The sequence below is a fragment of the Manacus candei genome, unplaced genomic scaffold, assembly GCF_025592945.1.
Source record: "Manacus candei isolate 608988 ecotype Guabito, Panama unplaced genomic scaffold, ASM2559294v1 h1tg000018l, whole genome shotgun sequence".
In the NCBI taxonomy this organism is placed as follows: Eukaryota; Metazoa; Chordata; class Aves; order Passeriformes; family Pipridae; genus Manacus; species Manacus candei.
The window spans coordinates 4,553,207-4,571,489 of NW_026138066.1; the positions used below are offsets into that span (position 1 = coordinate 4,553,207).

The 18,283-nt window shown below is 44.1% G+C and overlaps 1 protein-coding gene across 6 annotated transcripts in view; it reads right to left on the bottom strand.

Annotated features, from left to right (window-relative positions):
- Positions 1–18,283, bottom strand: part of GRIN2B (glutamate ionotropic receptor NMDA type subunit 2B) — a 231,584-nt gene that overhangs the window by 93,926 nt on the left and 119,375 nt on the right. For all 6 annotated transcript variants that reach the window (XR_007904021.1, XM_051784128.1, XM_051784127.1 and 3 more), the window contains one exon: positions 5,055–5,169. Coding sequence is in view for 5 of the 6 variants with exons in the window: in XM_051784128.1 (XP_051640088.1) it covers positions 5,055–5,169 (115 nt within the window). In the remaining variant the exon portion in view is untranslated. The remainder of the gene's footprint in view (positions 1–5,054; positions 5,170–18,283) is intronic.

Below are 18,283 nucleotides of genomic sequence, written 5' to 3' on the forward strand. Positions count from 1 at the left end.
TCCTCCAGCAAATGAGCCTCTACCAGCAAATGAGCCTCACCATGCCTCACCATGCCAACAATTAGACAGCTCCCTACATATCTAACTGAAATCTTTCTGCTTGGAAATTTAGCAAGGTGTCTCTTCTTCTTTCTGCCTACTGTGGGCATGAAAAGCAACTGACCATAATGTCCTTTTTTTAACAGTTATTTAGGTATCCAAAATACCTTTCCTCTTTTTTCTAGATAAAAGAAATCTTTATTTTTCATTTTTCTCTTCCAAATCCTTCTTTCCTTTCTGCAGGTCCCTCTCACACCCTAAGCATGGATGGGCATAACACTGCTCTGTCCCAAGCTAGGGACAGGGTCACACAAGCTTACAAACTCACACGGACTATGATCAAGGCCGAACGCATATCTGGAAAGCCCATGAGGCAGAGAGTAGTGGCACCATTTTCCACCCTGTTGCAGCATTAGGAAGTCCTGGGAGTCTACAGTCACTGAGGTAGCTGACTGTGTCAGAGCAAATGGCCCCATTCCCAGGGAGTACTAATGTGTGTGATGGTGTAAGGCTAAGAGCAGCCTGTCTGAGTTTGCAATCATGTCCACACTGATGGCTAGAGGAAGCAGAACAAATGCTGCTAATTGATTTTCAAGAGTTCAAAAGTCAAATGCTGATAATTACAGGAGCAGCAGCAGGCAAACATTTTATCTGCTGAGGGGAGTGAAGGTTGATAGGGGCAGAGGATTAGCACATGCAGCAGAGAAAATGAATATTTCAACATAAGTTTCCCATCTGTCCTCTAAGATGGCTTGTAGTGGCACCCTGACCAAACCCATCACCTGGGGCTCTGCTCGTCCAGATAGGAAGAGGAGTTAATGGAGCAATGGTTAATAGAGCAAGGAGTTAATGATAAGAGATGGAGGGAGCGTGCAAATCTAAGGGCTCTGTGGGATGGCACAAGAAGTTGGCATCATGAGCCTCACGGAAAGGTGCTCTGAATTCCCAGTGACACGCCTAAGAGAAGAGGCAGAGAAGCAGCAGCAAAAGGAGAGGCTGAGAACAACCTACTGATAGAAGTGATGCAAAACTAACTAGAAATTAAAGTAGAGAAAGAATCGCAGAGGGGGCCTCAGTGATCATAATTTATGTCATCCCCAGGTTTGCTGGGGGGAAGTAAGGAAGCAGATAGGAGGAGCTGGGAGCTAATGGGACAGGACTGTTGTGCACTGACTTAGTAGAGAAAGAGGATGTGAACAAGAGCTGGAGATAGCAACACTTGCTAGCTCTCATGAAGGGATCATGAACCCAGAAATAAGTCCTCATCATATGTGGGATTATAGGAGAGCAGAGGAGAAAGGCAACTAGCGAAGAAAAATCCTGGGTGAAAACTTCCCACACAAAACGTCACAACCCACTGACACAAAACCTAGCGCAGTACCAAGCCTCTGGCTCACCCTGTAAGACCTCTGGCCCCCTGCTCATCACTGCATTGAGGCATGGCCCTTCGCAGGGCATAAGGGTAGACCCCCTTCACCATCTCCATCTGCACACCTGCACCTCTATGATAAATGGGGCATCTAGGCACCCAAAGCACATCTAGGCTGCCTGGCCAGTGAAGCAACAAGCTTTGCTAACTAGCTGATTAAAAGTAGTGAGGGAAGGCATGCAACCTGCTGCCCCAAAGGAGCAGAGAACAGAGAAGTGAATAAAAGGCATCACATTTGCTTCTCATGAGGAAGCACGGTTAAAACAGCAGAAGAGTTCAGGTTACTGCCCCTTTGCAGAAAATGGTTTCTCTACTTGAGAAATTCTTTCATGATTGTCAGCCCTGGAAGATTTCAGCTTGTCGGAAGGACCTGTGAGGGATTTATCATCATCAGAGTCTGGGGTCAGCTGCAGCTCTTCTGGAAAAGGAATTCCTGTTCTGAAATAACTGGTGAGGTGTTGAGATATTTATTCCCAAATTGGGATGAAAAAATCAAAATCGCAAAAGATTTCACAGACCTGAAATCCTGAAACAACTCAATCACTGTCTGCATCTTTGCTGCTCAGAAAATGGAAGACTTCACGCCTGGTTTAAAACGTATCGTTATGTATCTGTATTCCAGGACACATATCTCTCTATTTGCCATCTTTCAAGAATCAATTGCACCAAGCTGTACAGAGCTGCAAATTGTGTTACTAAATCCAGAAGAGACTAATAAAAACAATGAGAACACTAGAAAACATGACCTACCAGGAGAGACTGAACAAATTCTTGTTTAATCTACAGCAGAGATTACTGGGAGACAACACGATAGAAGCCTTCAAACCCACATAGGGAAGATAAGAAGGGGGAGAAAATAAACAATTCTCTCTGTCCATTAGGGAGATGCCAAGTATTAATAGGCTTAAACTGAAGCCAGGGAAATCTAGGTTAGATGTCAGAAAAACCTAGCAGGCTAAGGAGAAAGAAGTCCTGGAAGAGATTGACTCAGGATTTCATGGGGTTTCTAGCACTGAAGGTCTTTCAGAACAGGTGACACAAACATCTGTCAGGAATAATTTAGTCTAGTTGAACCCTCCCTTGGGCACAGGGAAGTAGTAAATGACCTCTTGATGTTCCTTCTAGGCACAGCATCTGATTATGGATAAAAGTGTGCAGCAATGTAGGTAAAGACCGAGCTCTAGTGAATGCACACAACTGAACCAAATCAGTGTTTCCCATGCAGCCTTTCATCTGTTGACTCCTACTGCCTGAGTGTTTGCCTAAAAGTTGCCAGGACAAAGCATCTTCCTAATTTACATAAAATTAGTGAGAATTTGGACAATCTTACACTGTAAAGCAATGCACTTATAAAGGTATTGGGATTATGTGCTAATAATATATGAATAATTTCTGTCTTGTATTATGGCATTGCCTGGGAGCTGTTGTTAAGGGCCAGCACTCTGTTTTGCCTGACTCTCTGCAAACATGGAACAAAACTATGATCTTTGTCACAATCTCTTTTTTCACACTTATATTTTAATGTTTGCATTTCTGCTGGATGGAAAAAAAATTAGGAAAAAGAGCATGAGGTTCCAGGTATGAAAGGTTTTTGTCTGCGATCAGAACATGTTGGAGATGACTTCTGTGTTTTCTAGGAAGAACATGCCAGCATAAAATTCAACCTGCTCAGAGCTGGATTAAAATAATGTGATCTTCTCACTGAGACACCCACTTCAAGATAAAGCATTTGTGTCCATTGTGCTTTTCTTATGACTATTACCATAGTTCATCATACCCTCATTTCAGTCCAGCCTCAACTTCTGCTAAATGAAGAATTGGTTTGGTGTAATGGATGCCAAGTAGTCCCCACAGATAGTAAGGCTCAGGCAGGGCCCAAGTCTAACCCCATCACTCCAGATCACCAGGATCCCTTCCATTAATTGTTTGGTTCATCTGAGAGACCAAGGATACACTCTCAGAGACTGAACAATCCCACTTACCACTCCTGGATGCCACCAGGCCCTCACTAAGGATGCAACAGGGTAATGCATGTGACAGGCAAGAAAAAACAGGACTGTATTTAGCTGTGCCTCCCCAGAGACTGAAAAGCATTCCAACAACAGATTCCCCATAGCCAGCCCTGCTAATAATAATCCCTAGCAGGATTCATGCTGCTACTGCCTTATTTTCCTGCTCTGACAATGGAGTATTTTCTCCTGAGAGAACAAATCTAGTGCCAGCTAGGAACAAATCCTCTTGGACTTTGCCTAGTAGGCTTTAGTGAAGTTGACTTATGGACAGAGCCTGACAAGAGGTCTCTGCAGCCTGAGCTTTCCACGCCTAACCCCTGTGCAGTATCCAGACAGTGTGGCTCCAACTATGTCCAAGAGTTGTCCACACACGCTGATGCCATGCCATACGTTTCCTCACACTCCTGCCCCACTGAGACCTCCTCTAACTCTGCCAGACCATACGCTCTCATCTGGTCCACATAGTGCCAAGACCACGAGGTAGACAGATCCTCCTGGAAGCCAGGCACAAGCTGGGGCCTTTCATTTTCTTCCCAAACTCCTGCAACTACTCGGAGACCTTAATGCCTGCTGGGCACTAATGGCTCTTCTGCCTCCTTCAAAAGTTGTTCCTCCGGCCCTCTTCTGAACACACTTCTCCTGACAGCTTTCTGTTTCATTCTCATTTCACCATTAATTTATTCCTTGCTTTCACCGTGCAGGCCACTTGAAACTCCATGCAGAGAACAAGCAGCCAAGGAGAGAAGCCTTTCTGTGCCTGGTGGGACAAAGGGGCATTTTTCTAGGCCGTATGCATGATCACATCCAGACCAAGTTCTGCTTCATATCTGTCAGTGTTCTGCTGAATTCTCAGTGCTTTTTCTCTGACTTCTCACCCCCATCACTTTTTTATATCTCATTTTCCTATCCTTCAAACTACCTCCTCTGCTTCAATTGAAACCCTTCAGGAGAGCTTGTTCTGAACCTGGACCACTGACATTTATGTAGGAGGTGAAACAAACCAAAACTTCACACTAACTCGGAAATCCGCACCATTTCTAAAATGGTGCTTTGGGTTACATGCAAAATATTCCAAAATATGCAAATTTGGATCTTTGAACAACTCGATATGATCTCATGTTCACGTCCTACTTAATGCACCATCCCATTGCGAATAACACTGGCCAGATATATCAAGCATAGTTAACACTGGCATATATTACTAAGTGTGGCTGTAGCTCAATCATAGCTGTTTAGTATACAGAACTTCACTGCCTCCAAGCCATACAGAGAAATATTTTCTGTCTCTGCCATTCAAGCTCATGGTACAGAGGAGGTCTCTCCTCTGAAAGGCTGGAAAAACGTTACAGAAAGGAAGCTGATGAATTTTTTATGCATGCTAATGGAAGGATGTAATGGCATCCTGCATGGAGATGACAGCAGCCTGGGTACTGGAGATACCAGTGGTCCAGGATGCAAGAAGCAGATTGCCAGCCCTTAATAAGAACTACAGAAGGGTGGAGGGGATTATTCGCCTGGAGCCTTCCTCCATCCTCTTCCCTGACACAGTTTGAGAATTACCAAACATTTCTTACCCTCTCCCACTTCCTCTCCTTGGTCAAAAGGATGATGACCAGCTTGGGATGCATCTGGTATCCGTCCTCACTGAACGACAAATTCCTGCCTTCAAAGGTGACATTGATCAGGTACCTGTAGGAAAGAGAAAAGAGAAAGGAGACCATTAATGCTTGGGAACCAAACTCAAAACAAGAGCCTGCCTCCCTCCTGCAACTTACATCAGGAGAGTAGGAGCACAGTGCAAACATTGGAAAACCTAAGAGGAAGGGAGTCAGAGAAACAGGACAATTACTCCAGGAATTGGGACAATCAGGTAAGGCAAGGCAATTGCCCCCATTTTGTGACTGTAATAGGGAAATGATGTGCTATGTTGGCTCTCAAGGAATTCCTGAAAGAACTCTAAGAGTTTCACTCACACACACATATGCACATGCCCATAGTCCCACCTCTTACCTCAAAGGGCAGAGGAATCCATAGCAATCAGCTGTGTAAACACACTCCACAGCCTACACTTTGCTCACTCTCCAAAGGAGACTTTGCAGGCCATTTGAGGACAGTGATGGCCTACAGGTGAAGCAGTGGAGACAGCCTCCCTCCAGCCCAATTATCAAGGTAATGATTAGGGAAGCTGTGGAGAGCAGAAAAAGGAGCAGCACACCTACAAGAAGCTCTATCCCTATCAGAGCCAGCACACCTCATGGGGCCCAAAGTGATCCTATGAAAAAGCTTAGGAATAGGGACAAGGATGTTGAGAGAGCCCAGTAAAAGTTTTTTTTCCTAGGGACAGAGTCATGCCTTACACCCAGTAAGATCAAATTAAAGGGTGATCAGCCCTGCAGCCAACATTAACGATTCTCTTTGTCTGGAAAGGCCCCTTCATTTCTGCACAAGGCACTCCCCTTTAGGGCATCTCATGTCAGCTGTACAAACGGACTATTAAACAGTCCAGGCTTCAATCTCATTTATCCTAAAGCCTCTTTATTGAGCTCTGGCAGTAGAGAAGACCTTTAGGTGGACTGAGATTACAGCTACACTGATTTCAAGGCCTTGCTGCATCATGAGAGCATGTTAAAGTGATGTTGCTGTAAATAAGAATTGGGGCTATTGTTTCCTTAACTGTCAGACCATCCAGAAAGACACTGTGGGGAAGAAGAGGAGGCAAATACACATTTCACAGTTCAGTGGTTTATATGACATCTCCGTGGCACTCTGACAGTTTCCCCTGTTCATATATTTCACTTCAATTCACAATCTTGTTGCACGAAGTAGATTCTACCTTTATAAACCTGCTCTGGCACCAGTAGCATCACATCACTGTGAGAGACAGAGGTGACCAAGCTGCCTGCAGGGCTAGCCCCAGGACTCTTCCCTCCCCTACTTCGCACAGTTCTATAAATTACACAAGCAACATTTCTATTACAGACGTGAGAGGTTCTTCTGCTCTATTACACCATGACATCGGGAAACATTTCCTAATATTCAGCTTCAATTTGTCCCTTCTGAACTCAATTTGAACCAATTTCAAGAAAATAAAAAAGGGGGGAAAAGTCTGATTTTTTCAGTGGGTTTCAATCTGCTCGCAGAGACCTCCCTGCTAATCTAATGAAAGCATTAGTATCAGGGAAACTTCTTCAAACAAATAAAAAAGCAGGTCATGATTTCCACTTCTTCCTTTTTCAAATGTTTTGTTCTAACTCCATTAATCAACCAAATTCATTCACTAATTCCCCAATGCCAAGTGCAATCAGCAATTATGTTTATTTCTAAAGGAAATTCCACACTTGCTCCATGTTGTGACCTTCAAGGGACGTGCGCAGCTTTGGAAACACAGCCATAAGGGAGCCCAGCATGAAAGATTTGTAACAGGATGATATTCAAAGGCAGACTACTGGTTATTTTCCAAAAACCAGAGCCATTCAGCACCCAAACACTGAGAGTACCCCGAAACATTTTCCACGTGGAAAATCTGAGCCATGCAATTCTTTGTAATGGTGTAAAACATCCCATCTCAGCACTTCACATGCTCTTTTTCTGGCATTTCTTTCCCAGCTGCAAGCATTGCTCTGGTACTGAGGAATGTCACGCAGAGACCATCGCCAGGCATGTGCACCCTACAATACCTAGTTAGGTCTCCGGTGGTGGGAAGATTCTTCCAGTGGACCAAGATTACAACTACACTCACTTCATGACTTCTCTGCACTGGCCACCAGAGTAAAGACAAAGAAAGGCTCCAAGAAGATGAGGATGCCATTAGCCTGATGGGAGCTGTAGTTTTATCAGTCAGTGAGTAAGCAGTGCCAATACCTAATTAAACAAACACCAATATTAAACCGTTTTCAGCCCTCTTTCCCCTCACATCCAAGAACGATTCCATTATGGGAATCTCCTTTGCACAGCCTGACAAGAAGAGTTCACAGAAATCAGCAACAGATATGACACAAGAGGGTGTCATTTCTGTTCATTTTCCACCAGAAAGATTAGAATCACTAATAATAATCAAGGAGGGATCATCAACAACTCCAATCCTTGGAGCTATCTTGAGATTTACCTTTAAAGAAGCACTAAAATCCCTTGCTTTCCACCTTAATGACTGAAATTAGTCTACAAAATAACTCTTCAGAGGGTTTTCTCTAGAACTCATTAGCAATATGTTTACAAAAGTTTGCAGGGGGAGTGCGGGAGAAGTGGCTTTCCCTCAGCTTTCCCTGTACACCTGCACCTTTTTGATCCTGCCACCCAACACAGGGATATAGGCAGAAAGCAGCACACAGGGATCTGCGGGGCTTGCTTGGGTGTCCTGAGCCTATGTGATAAAGCATCACGGCTTGAAGGACTCCCTGGCAGACCAAGTCAGCAACATGCTGCAAGGCAGCCACACTCGAGTGGCTCTGCCCTTCATCATTACTGCAGCAATAGTTATCCCCTTCAGCAGCACTGCTGCCCTCCTACACCAGCACTACTGCTGCCTGCTCTGGCCAGGGGAATTTGTTTCCTCCCTACAGCTTACACACACTTCAGTCCCTAAACAGGCAACCAGGGGGCTGAGAGACTCCGTGACATGTCTGAACTGAGCCACCAGCTGTAATAGGGGCACAGGGTGAGGGCAGCAGACTGTGCACGCAGGTGAGGCAAACCAGGATGAAACTGTGCCTGTAAAGGTCTTAATCCATGAGTCCCTGGATGTTTGGAATTCCAAGATGGAGAGACATAAAGACAAAGAGGGCACGGTGGGGGCAGACACAGGCAATTTAATTTAATTTCCTAGAAGCACCTTTCTGCAAAAGATTTTGCTTATGTGGGAATTTCTGGAGCTGCTTGGTGCAAGGACAGAAGGGTTGAGCCCTTCACCAGCCCAGTGGAGATGCAGCAGACACAATGCCCAAACCCAAACGTGTGGGAGCAAAACATACACTTAACATTCCACAACACTGTGGAAACAGGCTGACATTGTGAGCCCTGTGGTATAGACAAGCAGGCAGGAACAAAAAGAAGGGACATGCCCTTGGGCACAAAGAAAATCAAACTCAGGGGACCCCAGTCCCCATCCTGTGCTCTGAGGTAACATCACCCATCCTAGATGTAAGGCTGTCAGCCCTGCAAGTTAATGGAGAGTGTTTCGAAGTCTGGTTGGCATAGGAAATAGAGCATTAAAACCACATCAGATGGCCAATTTAGGACCAGCAGAGAGATGATGACATTTTAAATGGTTTCAGCCAGGGATGGAGAAAGCCTGAAGAGGCAAATGTGGCAGGCGCAGGGGGCTTGAGGGAACACAGAAAGGGTGCTAACAGAATTTTTCTCTGCTCTAGAGAGAGATGTGAAGGAGATGCACTTGAAATTAGCTCTAACCACTCCTAATTCTGCCTTCAGTGCCTTGCAGGGAATCAGCTCCTCCTGAGCCTGCTGACTGGATGGGCAAATTTGGACATTGCATCGGTTCAGTCCATCATACTCCCTGCCTCACACGTGTGCACCACACACACACACTCTCCCCTGTGTCCTGTCAGTGCTTGTTATGCTTCAATGAGACAAACAGGCTGTCTGAAATAGCGTGATTATCCTAACATCAACTGCTTCCCTGAATAAGGCAGACCATATAAGTAAAACAGCCTCTCCACAGTCAGCACTGGGGAGTAATCTCAGCAGCCCAGCACACAAGGGAAAAACAGAGTTTAGGTGGAGGGTGGAGAAGGAAAAGTTGTGAGATACCTCTGACAGAGTAGATTTTCAGGGTAAAAGGCAGATGGAGTGTGAAGCAGGATAAATGGATGGGGATGCAGACCACCATCATCCTGTGGGAAACTCACTGTAATGGAAATCACTGAGGAAAATCATAAGAGCAGTGAGATGAAGGCAGTGAAAGGCCTTTACCCCACAGAAATAGCCTTTTTTCCCCCCTAGAGACAGCATTAAAAACTCACTAGCCAGAGGTATCAGGGAACAGGCATAGCTGCCTTCCCAGATTGACTTCATGCCCAGGAAAGAGTAAAAAAAGGCACGTTCCTTTATTTCAGTACAAGTGCCCGCAGGTCCAAACCATGTTCCCTCGCTCAGCACCAGCAAGACCTACCCAGCCTGGCCTGATACAAACAGCCTGAGCAAAGTACATCTGCCCAGCCTTCCAGCAGGTCCTTCTCCCCCCTCAAGCCTGCTCCTGCATAAGGATGGACAGAAAGACCAGTGAACTCAAAGGACAGGGAAAAGGGAGTTTAGGACCAGTATAGCTATCTACAAATGGGAATTCTGACCTTCAAGTGGCAAGTGATTGACAGATAAAGATTTAACCAGCACTAGCTATGCTGTTAATACCTTCTGCTCTCATCTGAGACACTGAAATAGTGTAAATTTTTAACAAGAAAACTGCCCTTCAACTTCTGATTTAAACCTCCATTCTCCAAACCCATGGAAAGCTTAAAATAATATAGATATTATTTCTCCGTACCCTTGCTCAAAAATTCTGTGACTGCCTCTGCCTTAGAGGACAGCCAACACTTGCTCAACAGCCATCCAGAGCCAGCTGTGTGTGTATGAGGTCTCTTGAGTTAAGACAGTCTCCACAGGATACTAAAAGCCAATTGCTCAATCCAAAAAAAGGTGAGAACGGGCTCTGCCTGGTTTTCGATCAAATTTTGCCATGGACTGTAGTGACCCTGGCTGAGCCTTTCAGAGGTTCTCCCATTGCTCATTGCCCTGCATTGTCACTTCCACTGCTGTGCTGCCAGTGGCCTGGTGGAGTTGTGAAAGGAGGCACATCTGGTTGTGTCTGTGTAACATCTGTCTGGTGTCAGGTACAATTTAGAGTGAAAGGACTCCATGCAAAGGGCATGCGTGCAGCTGATTTTATGTAACAAGAGGCATGGACTTCTCTCTGCTATTATGAAGAGCAAAACCAAAACGAGATAGGAAAAAACCAGAAGTAATCATTAACTATGAAAATTAAATCTTAAAGGATTATACGAGGGGTATCTCACTCGTCTTCACTTGTTTCTTTCTGTTTCACTGCCAGTGTTACCATTGAATACACGGAGCTGAACAGCAAGAAAGAAAGCACAAGTAGAAAAGAGACCAGCCAAATTCCACATTGTGCAGGCATCCGGCACCAGAAAATCTGCCCAGGCTATAGCCTAAATTACTACTGGGAACCAATCTGACCAGTAGCCTTAGAGAAATGCCCAGAGCTCAAGATTGTGTTCATTAAGCAAAAAGAAGATCATCTAGACTAAGAAATATCCCTCAGGCTAAAAGATAACAGAAATATAAGAAATTAATTTGGTTTGCCTCTGCTGTCCACACCTTTTTAGAAGACAAGAGGGCAGCTACTGGGCTGGAATAAATCAGTGATATTCATCTGACATCAATGGAGTGATACTGCTCAATCCGCTGAGATTGGTCCCTCACCTCTAGGAAGATGAATTTTCTTGGTGTTTGATTCTGACCACTGAAATAACCATTTCTGGTGGAAGATGAATTTCTACTGAACTGTCCTTGCTGTTTCTCCATCATATTCAGCAAAGTTGTTTTGAAAGCAATGTGTATGTGTGCTAAGACTTCCAAGTGACAGTTCCTATATACAGTGGAAGGATGAAACTTTTCCGTCACTCTCTCTGTTAATCATAAAAAAATGATACTTCCACTTTATTTCCCATTTCTTCTATTTATCTACCATGAATTTGTCATTTCAGAAAGACTTTGATATGACAGTTCCTGGGGACTGACGATATATCTATCCTTAGAGGATGTAGGGAGCCACAGCAATGGCAGGGCTGCTTTCCTACACACATTGCTTGATCCTAATGAGACAGGACCATTCCCAAGAATGAGAAGCAAGGTTCACTTTCCACATCCTGAGCAGTCTCCAGCCTCACTCCTGAAAATGTAAGAGGAAACTCATCACTGCAGTACAGGGTTTTGCATCACAGACAGATATCCCTCAGACAGCAGACGGGGGGGGGGACCTCATTGTGCAGGGTCACCAAATTACCCCTCAGTGGGGAACATGGGGTCAGCTCCAACCTGGGGCAGAAATGACAGTAGTAACACCTAGGTAAAAAAGACTGCTTGTCAAGCTGCTTCGGTAAGCTTCAGAGTTTTCACAATAACATTTTCCTCCATGTATATAATATAATCTAGGCTCTGATCTCCCATTTGCTTTTCATCCTATTCCGTTACTGCCTTTAATAGAAATTGGATCATTTGGGTCTAGTGGCACTGCACACTCCCTTTACCAGGGCGCTGCTGACAGTACCAAGGCTAGACTGTGAGACCTAGGTCACTCGTAGGAAACATAAATATACGTTAGGATGAGGTGACCTGTTTATGGAAAAAAGGGCAAAATAAGTCTTCATTTTGCCCCATCCACTATGCTGGTCATAGCAATATCTTGAAAACTCAATCAAAGCCAAATTTGTCTCACATGTATCCAGACTAACCTATTTTCGCAAAGGCCAGAACCATGAAAAATTATCCACCAAAACAATTTTTTAAGTGGGAAAGAGAGATAAGAATTTGGCACAACATTTTCTTAGGAAGAGGTCAACATTTTGTCAGAAAGAAAAAGAAACATAAGATCTAAAAACTGTAGTAACATTGGACAGAAGATGAAGCTTCTGGCACCATTATGCTCCCACACAGTCTAGTCTGTTGCATGACACCTTTCATGCCCTCTTTTTGTGGACAAGATCCCCAATTAAAACATATCTGTAATGTGCCACATTGAGGGAATCCTACAAGGAAAAGTATCACCTCAACAGACAAAGGAATATCACCAAAGATTTAGTTCAAGTTTTGTGAAGGAGAAATAGGAATATAAAATTCCCATGCTCCTAATCACAAGAGACAGCAAATAGTATTTCCATGTCAAAATATTCTGTTTTAACCCCAAAATATTTGATTTACAAGTATTGTTTTCTTCCAAAATTATGTCCTTTTTTTGGTATTTTTTCTTTTTCCCTGGAAAAATGACATAGTCCTAAGTAGCTAGAGAATATATCTTCACATCTTGTGGCCTCACTGGAAATAAAACAGATATAAGGAAAAGTGTTTTAAGAGCAGACTCTGGTTAAAGCTGGAAATACTTATAAATGTCATAGGAAATCAGGTCTTTTTCAGAAAGGTTTTTTTAGCCATAAAAGCTTTGATAAAAGCAAATATACTTCTGAATTGACTCATCAAACCTTTAAGTAACAGAAAATAGCTAATAGAAAATTAGCTTTAAGGTCAAAATTGTTACAGTGACCACATAAAATAAAAACTAAATGTTCAGTCCAAAATTAGATCAAACTGCAAAGCTTTAAAGAGTTAATAAATTCTTGGCAATTACTTTTATAAAGTACTATTTTTTATTGCTACATCTTTACATCCTTCCTTATTCATTAGGAACAGATAACATATCAGTTTTCTCCAAAGTAAAACTAGTTTTCAAGGTATTTCTCCCACTTGAAAGGACTAAAATTCAGCTTACATGGGGCACTAAAATCATGGAAAATTACATTTGTCAGAACTACCGACAGTGGGTCATAATTATGTCTTGGCACCAGCTAACAGGTCACTGATGAAAGCCATACCACTAGGATAGGACAAATACCGAAGGGTTAGGAGATGTCCTTCAGATCTATTTATCTGTCTTAGGGCACAATCATACAATCATTGATAGGAGAAGCAGTCACAGAACAGAAATCAAAAGAGGCTCTTCACAGTGTTTTTTTACCCAGGATGATGTCTTTCAAGCTCTGGCAATTTGCAGAACTGTAAAAAAATATTCCACTTGAACTACTGTCCCTATGCAGTGAATTTAATCCCACTGACAGCAGCCTTACTTTTCTTAATTATTTTTGTACATCCCCTTGAAACCTCCCACATGGCTGCAGACCACAACTTAAAAAACTGGCCAAGTAGATGTGCATGTCAAAAACCTCTTTGGTCTTCTGAAGGTGGCTGGTGTGCTGGTGTGGAGTCAGCCGACAGGGCATCTTGGTATTTACCCATTTACTTGGAGCTCATTCCAGTTTCTGTCCTGGGAGTCAAGACCAGCAAGCAGGTGAACACATCAGTTTTCCTGTAGAGCTTTCAGGACATTTTTGCTTCTGGAAAACCACTCAAATCTGCCAGAAAGGTCTGTCTCACTGCTGCCAGAAGCCAGGCAAGGCTAAACCAGTTGGAGAAACTGAAATAAATCCCTTTAGTACATTCTCAGAAACAGCAGACTAACTTAACTTTTTTGACCCAAGGAGAAATCACAAGCGATTTTGGGGTTATTCAAAGTTTATCAAGTGTTGAAAGCATTCGCACATTTGCAAGGGCAGCAAATTCACAGCGCTGGCAGGAGCAGAGTCATCGCCAGCAAGGAGACTCACTCCAGAAAGTGTGACTGGATTTTCCTGGTCCATAGCAGTTCGGCCAAGCTGGCACCTTATCACTTTCTTCCCTATCAGATCTCCAAGGAGGAATCGACTCAAAAATAAACCAATAATCACTCCTGTCAGTAACTGGGGAGGGAGGGTATAGAGGCTGTTCTTCCCTTGCCAGAGGAGCCTCTATCCCTCCACTGCTGCTCCCTCTCCTTTCTCCCTCTTTCTCTCCCTCTGTGGGTTGACGTTTCCATGGAAACGTGTTCTTTAGTGCCGCTGAAATTGCACTGCATTTAAAGCATTAACCCTTCCTTGGACTGAGGAAGGTCTCAGAACTACTAGGGTTCTTTTTTCTTTTTTTTTATGTTCACCCTCCCCTTTAAACTTCCTTGTGATTTTTTTCCTTGCAGCATAAGGAAAACCTCTTCCTTCCCAAGAAGGCATCCCAGCTAGCATTTGACAAGGGACACAGGATACATCACCAGTGGAGAAATGTCTAAATTAAGATTTCTTTTTTTTTTTCCTATGTGAAACCTTACACATTTCTCTCCACACTACATGCAAAGAGGGAAAATGCTGCAGTAGCAAATAAAGTGAAGAGTAAGATAGAAGGAGAAGCAAGAAAGCCACAAGCTGGCACATGAGGAAAACACAGCTTCACTTAATACCAGAGCCGAATCCCTTGAAGTCAAACACTGAGCAGTGGCTTCTTCATTACGAAGTGTCATAGTCAGACCTCACCACTCTTCCACGAGCCTGCCTCCTCTTCCTCTTTACAATCCTTTCTGTAATTAGTCATCCTTGTCCTCATTTTTAGTTAGCACACCAAACACTACTGAAACACTTACTGCAATTAGTACCCTCCTCACCATCAGCATCTTCCCTATGCCTATGCTTCTCCACCCAAACTGCTATCTCTGCCATCCTTCCCTTTGGCCCTTTGTTGGCAACAGCCACTTTGATCAGTATTTCCAACAGAGCCATTGCTCTCACGCTGCTGCCTTCACTGCAGCCAGCTCAACTGTGCAACCACTAGCACTTTCTCTGCTCTGACTGTGGAAACACCTGAGTGCTCCCTGGACTCCAGGTCCCAACTCAAAAATTACCTTGCCCTCAGCCCATCAGCCCTCAGCCACTGCTTATCCCCACGCCAGTAACAGCAATAACACCTTTGTGCTCTTCTTCCACTGACATCATCCCTTTTTCAAATGCTGGGAAAATATAAAAGGGAGATAAATACCAAGAATTTCCTTCCAGTCTTTCACATGGGTTCTTACACTCAGGCATGCCTCCTTTCTGCCCAAAGTCCCATGACTTGACAACTTGCAAACCTTTATCATTAATTCTACCTGTATAGCTATGGAGTCCATATTCTCTTGCATCATCTATTTTGGGTTTTCCAGCACACACTGAATACTTCAAAACTATCTCACCATCCTCTCACTGTCCTCAACTCTTGCCCCAAAAGCCAGGGTGTGAAGCTTTGAGCTGGGTGCATATGTAGCGCCGTGAGGATGGATCAGTGTGGGAGGAAGATGCTATTCTGAAATGAATGATAAATATGGATAATAAACTCAACCTAAGTCTTTTATGCCTGCCTCTAGTGGGTTCCCAATATGGGAGATAGAAATATCATGGGTACATTTTGAACATGGCTGGGAACACTTCCAAAGTCCTACTCAGAGTTCACACATTTGCATCATTTATATCACATCCGACTTGTGCCTTGTATTATTAACTTTGTAGAGTATTTTGTGATGTAGTTTGTAGTCCAGGCTCTGTTAAATCAAGTTGTAATCTTTTGGTAAAAGAGAGAGAGATACGGAGCTACACAAAGCATTGCTAGGTACAAGGAGGGCAACTGTGATTGCTGATATGGTCAGTGCACTCCTACGTTCTCCTACAGTGCTGTGGAAAACCTTTTGGGATCCATCCCCGAGGCCTGACAGGTGCAAAAAGAAGGAAAATATTTGCCTTCTGGTCAAAAATTCACCTCTTAGACCAGATTGGTAGTGACTGAATATTTTTTCCCTGCTGCTAAATGTTCAGGACCCTCTGTGAAACACAGAGATGGGATCCACCTGACAGGTGCCCAACATTTCACTGAAACTACTCAGGCTTCTTCCTCAGCAGTGTTGCAAAAAGGCTGAAGACAAAAGTAGACAAACAACCCAGGGCATGGGACTGAAGAAATTATGTTCATCTAGAACAGGGTAAAGGCATATCCACAAGAAAAAATGTAGAGCATTGCTGACAGATCAGGCTTTTTGTAAGCATTGCTGAGAGATCAGGCTTTTTGCTTTCTGTTGGGTAAACCATATTCGGTTGTAGTTGGAAATCTATCACCTTCCAGGGATTCATCCGAAAGAAAAGGAGCTACAATGACCTAGCACTGTGACTTTATGGTTTTGTAAATCAATACTTTTTCCAACAGTCTGAGAAGACTCGACATTATACTCCATCACCTACTCCACACGTCCAGTTTAGAGACTGTGACTATTATGGCATCTGAGGTCAGGTGAACAGCAAGTGACTCAGATGCCTGGTACACACAGACAACGGGGAGAGGTAGCCACGATGCATAGATTAGGTGTCTGCAGCAGGCCACCCGAATGTAGTCGACTATATAAAAAAGAAACAAAGTGTGCACCCTTGGTGTTTTCTGAATAAGAAAAGTGAGAGAGTCAACTTCAGCCCGTGCTGCTGCATCTTCAGTGAAGTTAATGTGCCATTTTACTCTGGAGTTGCATTTGATCTTGAATTACTTCTCTGCTTCTCCTCTGAGAAAAGGTCACTTTAAAGAAGCCTCAGGCATGATGCTAACATTGCGTCCAATAAAAAACTGTCGGGAAGTCTGAAATAAATGCAAGGTCCAAATTTGAGATCTTTTATCCGAATCCTTATACTTCTCCCTCCTGAACAGTGAGAGTGGGAAATCTCACAAGAATATTTCTTTACTCTGGAGGCTTACAGGACTCCTTGGTCCTAGAAATACTATGAACAAGGCTTTCCAGCAAGCATCTGAGTATCCCAGGACACAGTGTCCACAGCAGGAAGCCTGAACACAGCAGAGGTAGAAACAAGAAAGCATGCTGGGAGTCAGACCAGAACATTTCCATGGAGAGTGCATCAGAGGATCAATCTCCACGTCTATTACCATACCCCAGCTCCCTTCAGTTCAACCAGTTGTCAGAGTATGCCAGTGCTTTTCAGAGATATCTAGGCAAGTTCATTTAATTTGAGCAGAAATTTAACCCTTTTCACCTTTAATGGGTGCTAAAGCTAACAAACTAAAACATAATCCACAAACCTCACACAAAAGTCCTGATAGATTGTAGACATACCCTGAAAGCTTGGGAACTAGCAAAAGCACCAGGTGGAATAATGTGGGCTCTAGTTCTGGTCTCATTCCATACCTTTGGCTGCATCATTCCCACAGCTCTTGCTGTGCGCATATTGTGGCAGTGTATGAGTTGTCTGCACCCTTTTCTGTTGGCAGCAGTCACCATGATCACTTTCAGAAATCTCTCACTCCTTTTCCTCCAACATGTCTTGGGTGCTTATACGTCACTGATTCAAACTCCAGATGCCAAAAGACATGGTCCCTTCAAAAAACCAAACTCCTATGTCACATAAGCACTTCTCAAAGCCACGATCCTGGTGGGATGGCCATTAGCTGGAGTTGCCCTCCACAGCTTCACACCACCCTCGCTGCAGGAGGACCTGCAGGTCCACGACAAAGACACTCCTCTTGCCCAGGAACAAGGTTTTGAAGAGGCAGATGGAGCCTCCCCTACCCACACATTAAACTGAAAACCAAACTTTTAACATGAAAAAGAAACCAAACCAAAAACCCAAACCCCAACGAGTGTGGGGGATCTGAGATTCTTTGTGGATTATGACTTTTCCATGGCAACAGGCTTGAGAAACAGGAGGGCTGAGGAGGGGGGCGAGGAGAGGGAGAGGGAGGGAATGGGAGGCAGAGCACTGAGGAAGGAGCAAGCAGCACTGCTACATTGCCATGGAAACCTTCCTGCATCGGCAGCCAACTGCCAGAGTCAGTCAGGATCCTAGAAACGAACTTGGAGTGGGGCTTGCGAGGGCCTGGGGGAGTCACCTGGCCAGCCCCGAGGCTACCCCAGCCCGAAGAACCCCAGTCCCGCTCCTTTCCCCCTTCCCCAACAGCCTTGACACTCCTGCTGCCCTCACCTCCAACAGACAGAGCCAAATTTGGCCCAGTTGAAGAGTGGGAGGAAATACAGATCAGCAAACGAAACAACCAGAGCGGGTGGGAAGGAGCAAGGCAAAGAAGGATAATTTTTCTGATAGCCGTTGGTTTTCCTTCCACCTTTCTGGATCGATTTGGACCACACAGATGTATTTGTTTTCACACCCCAGAT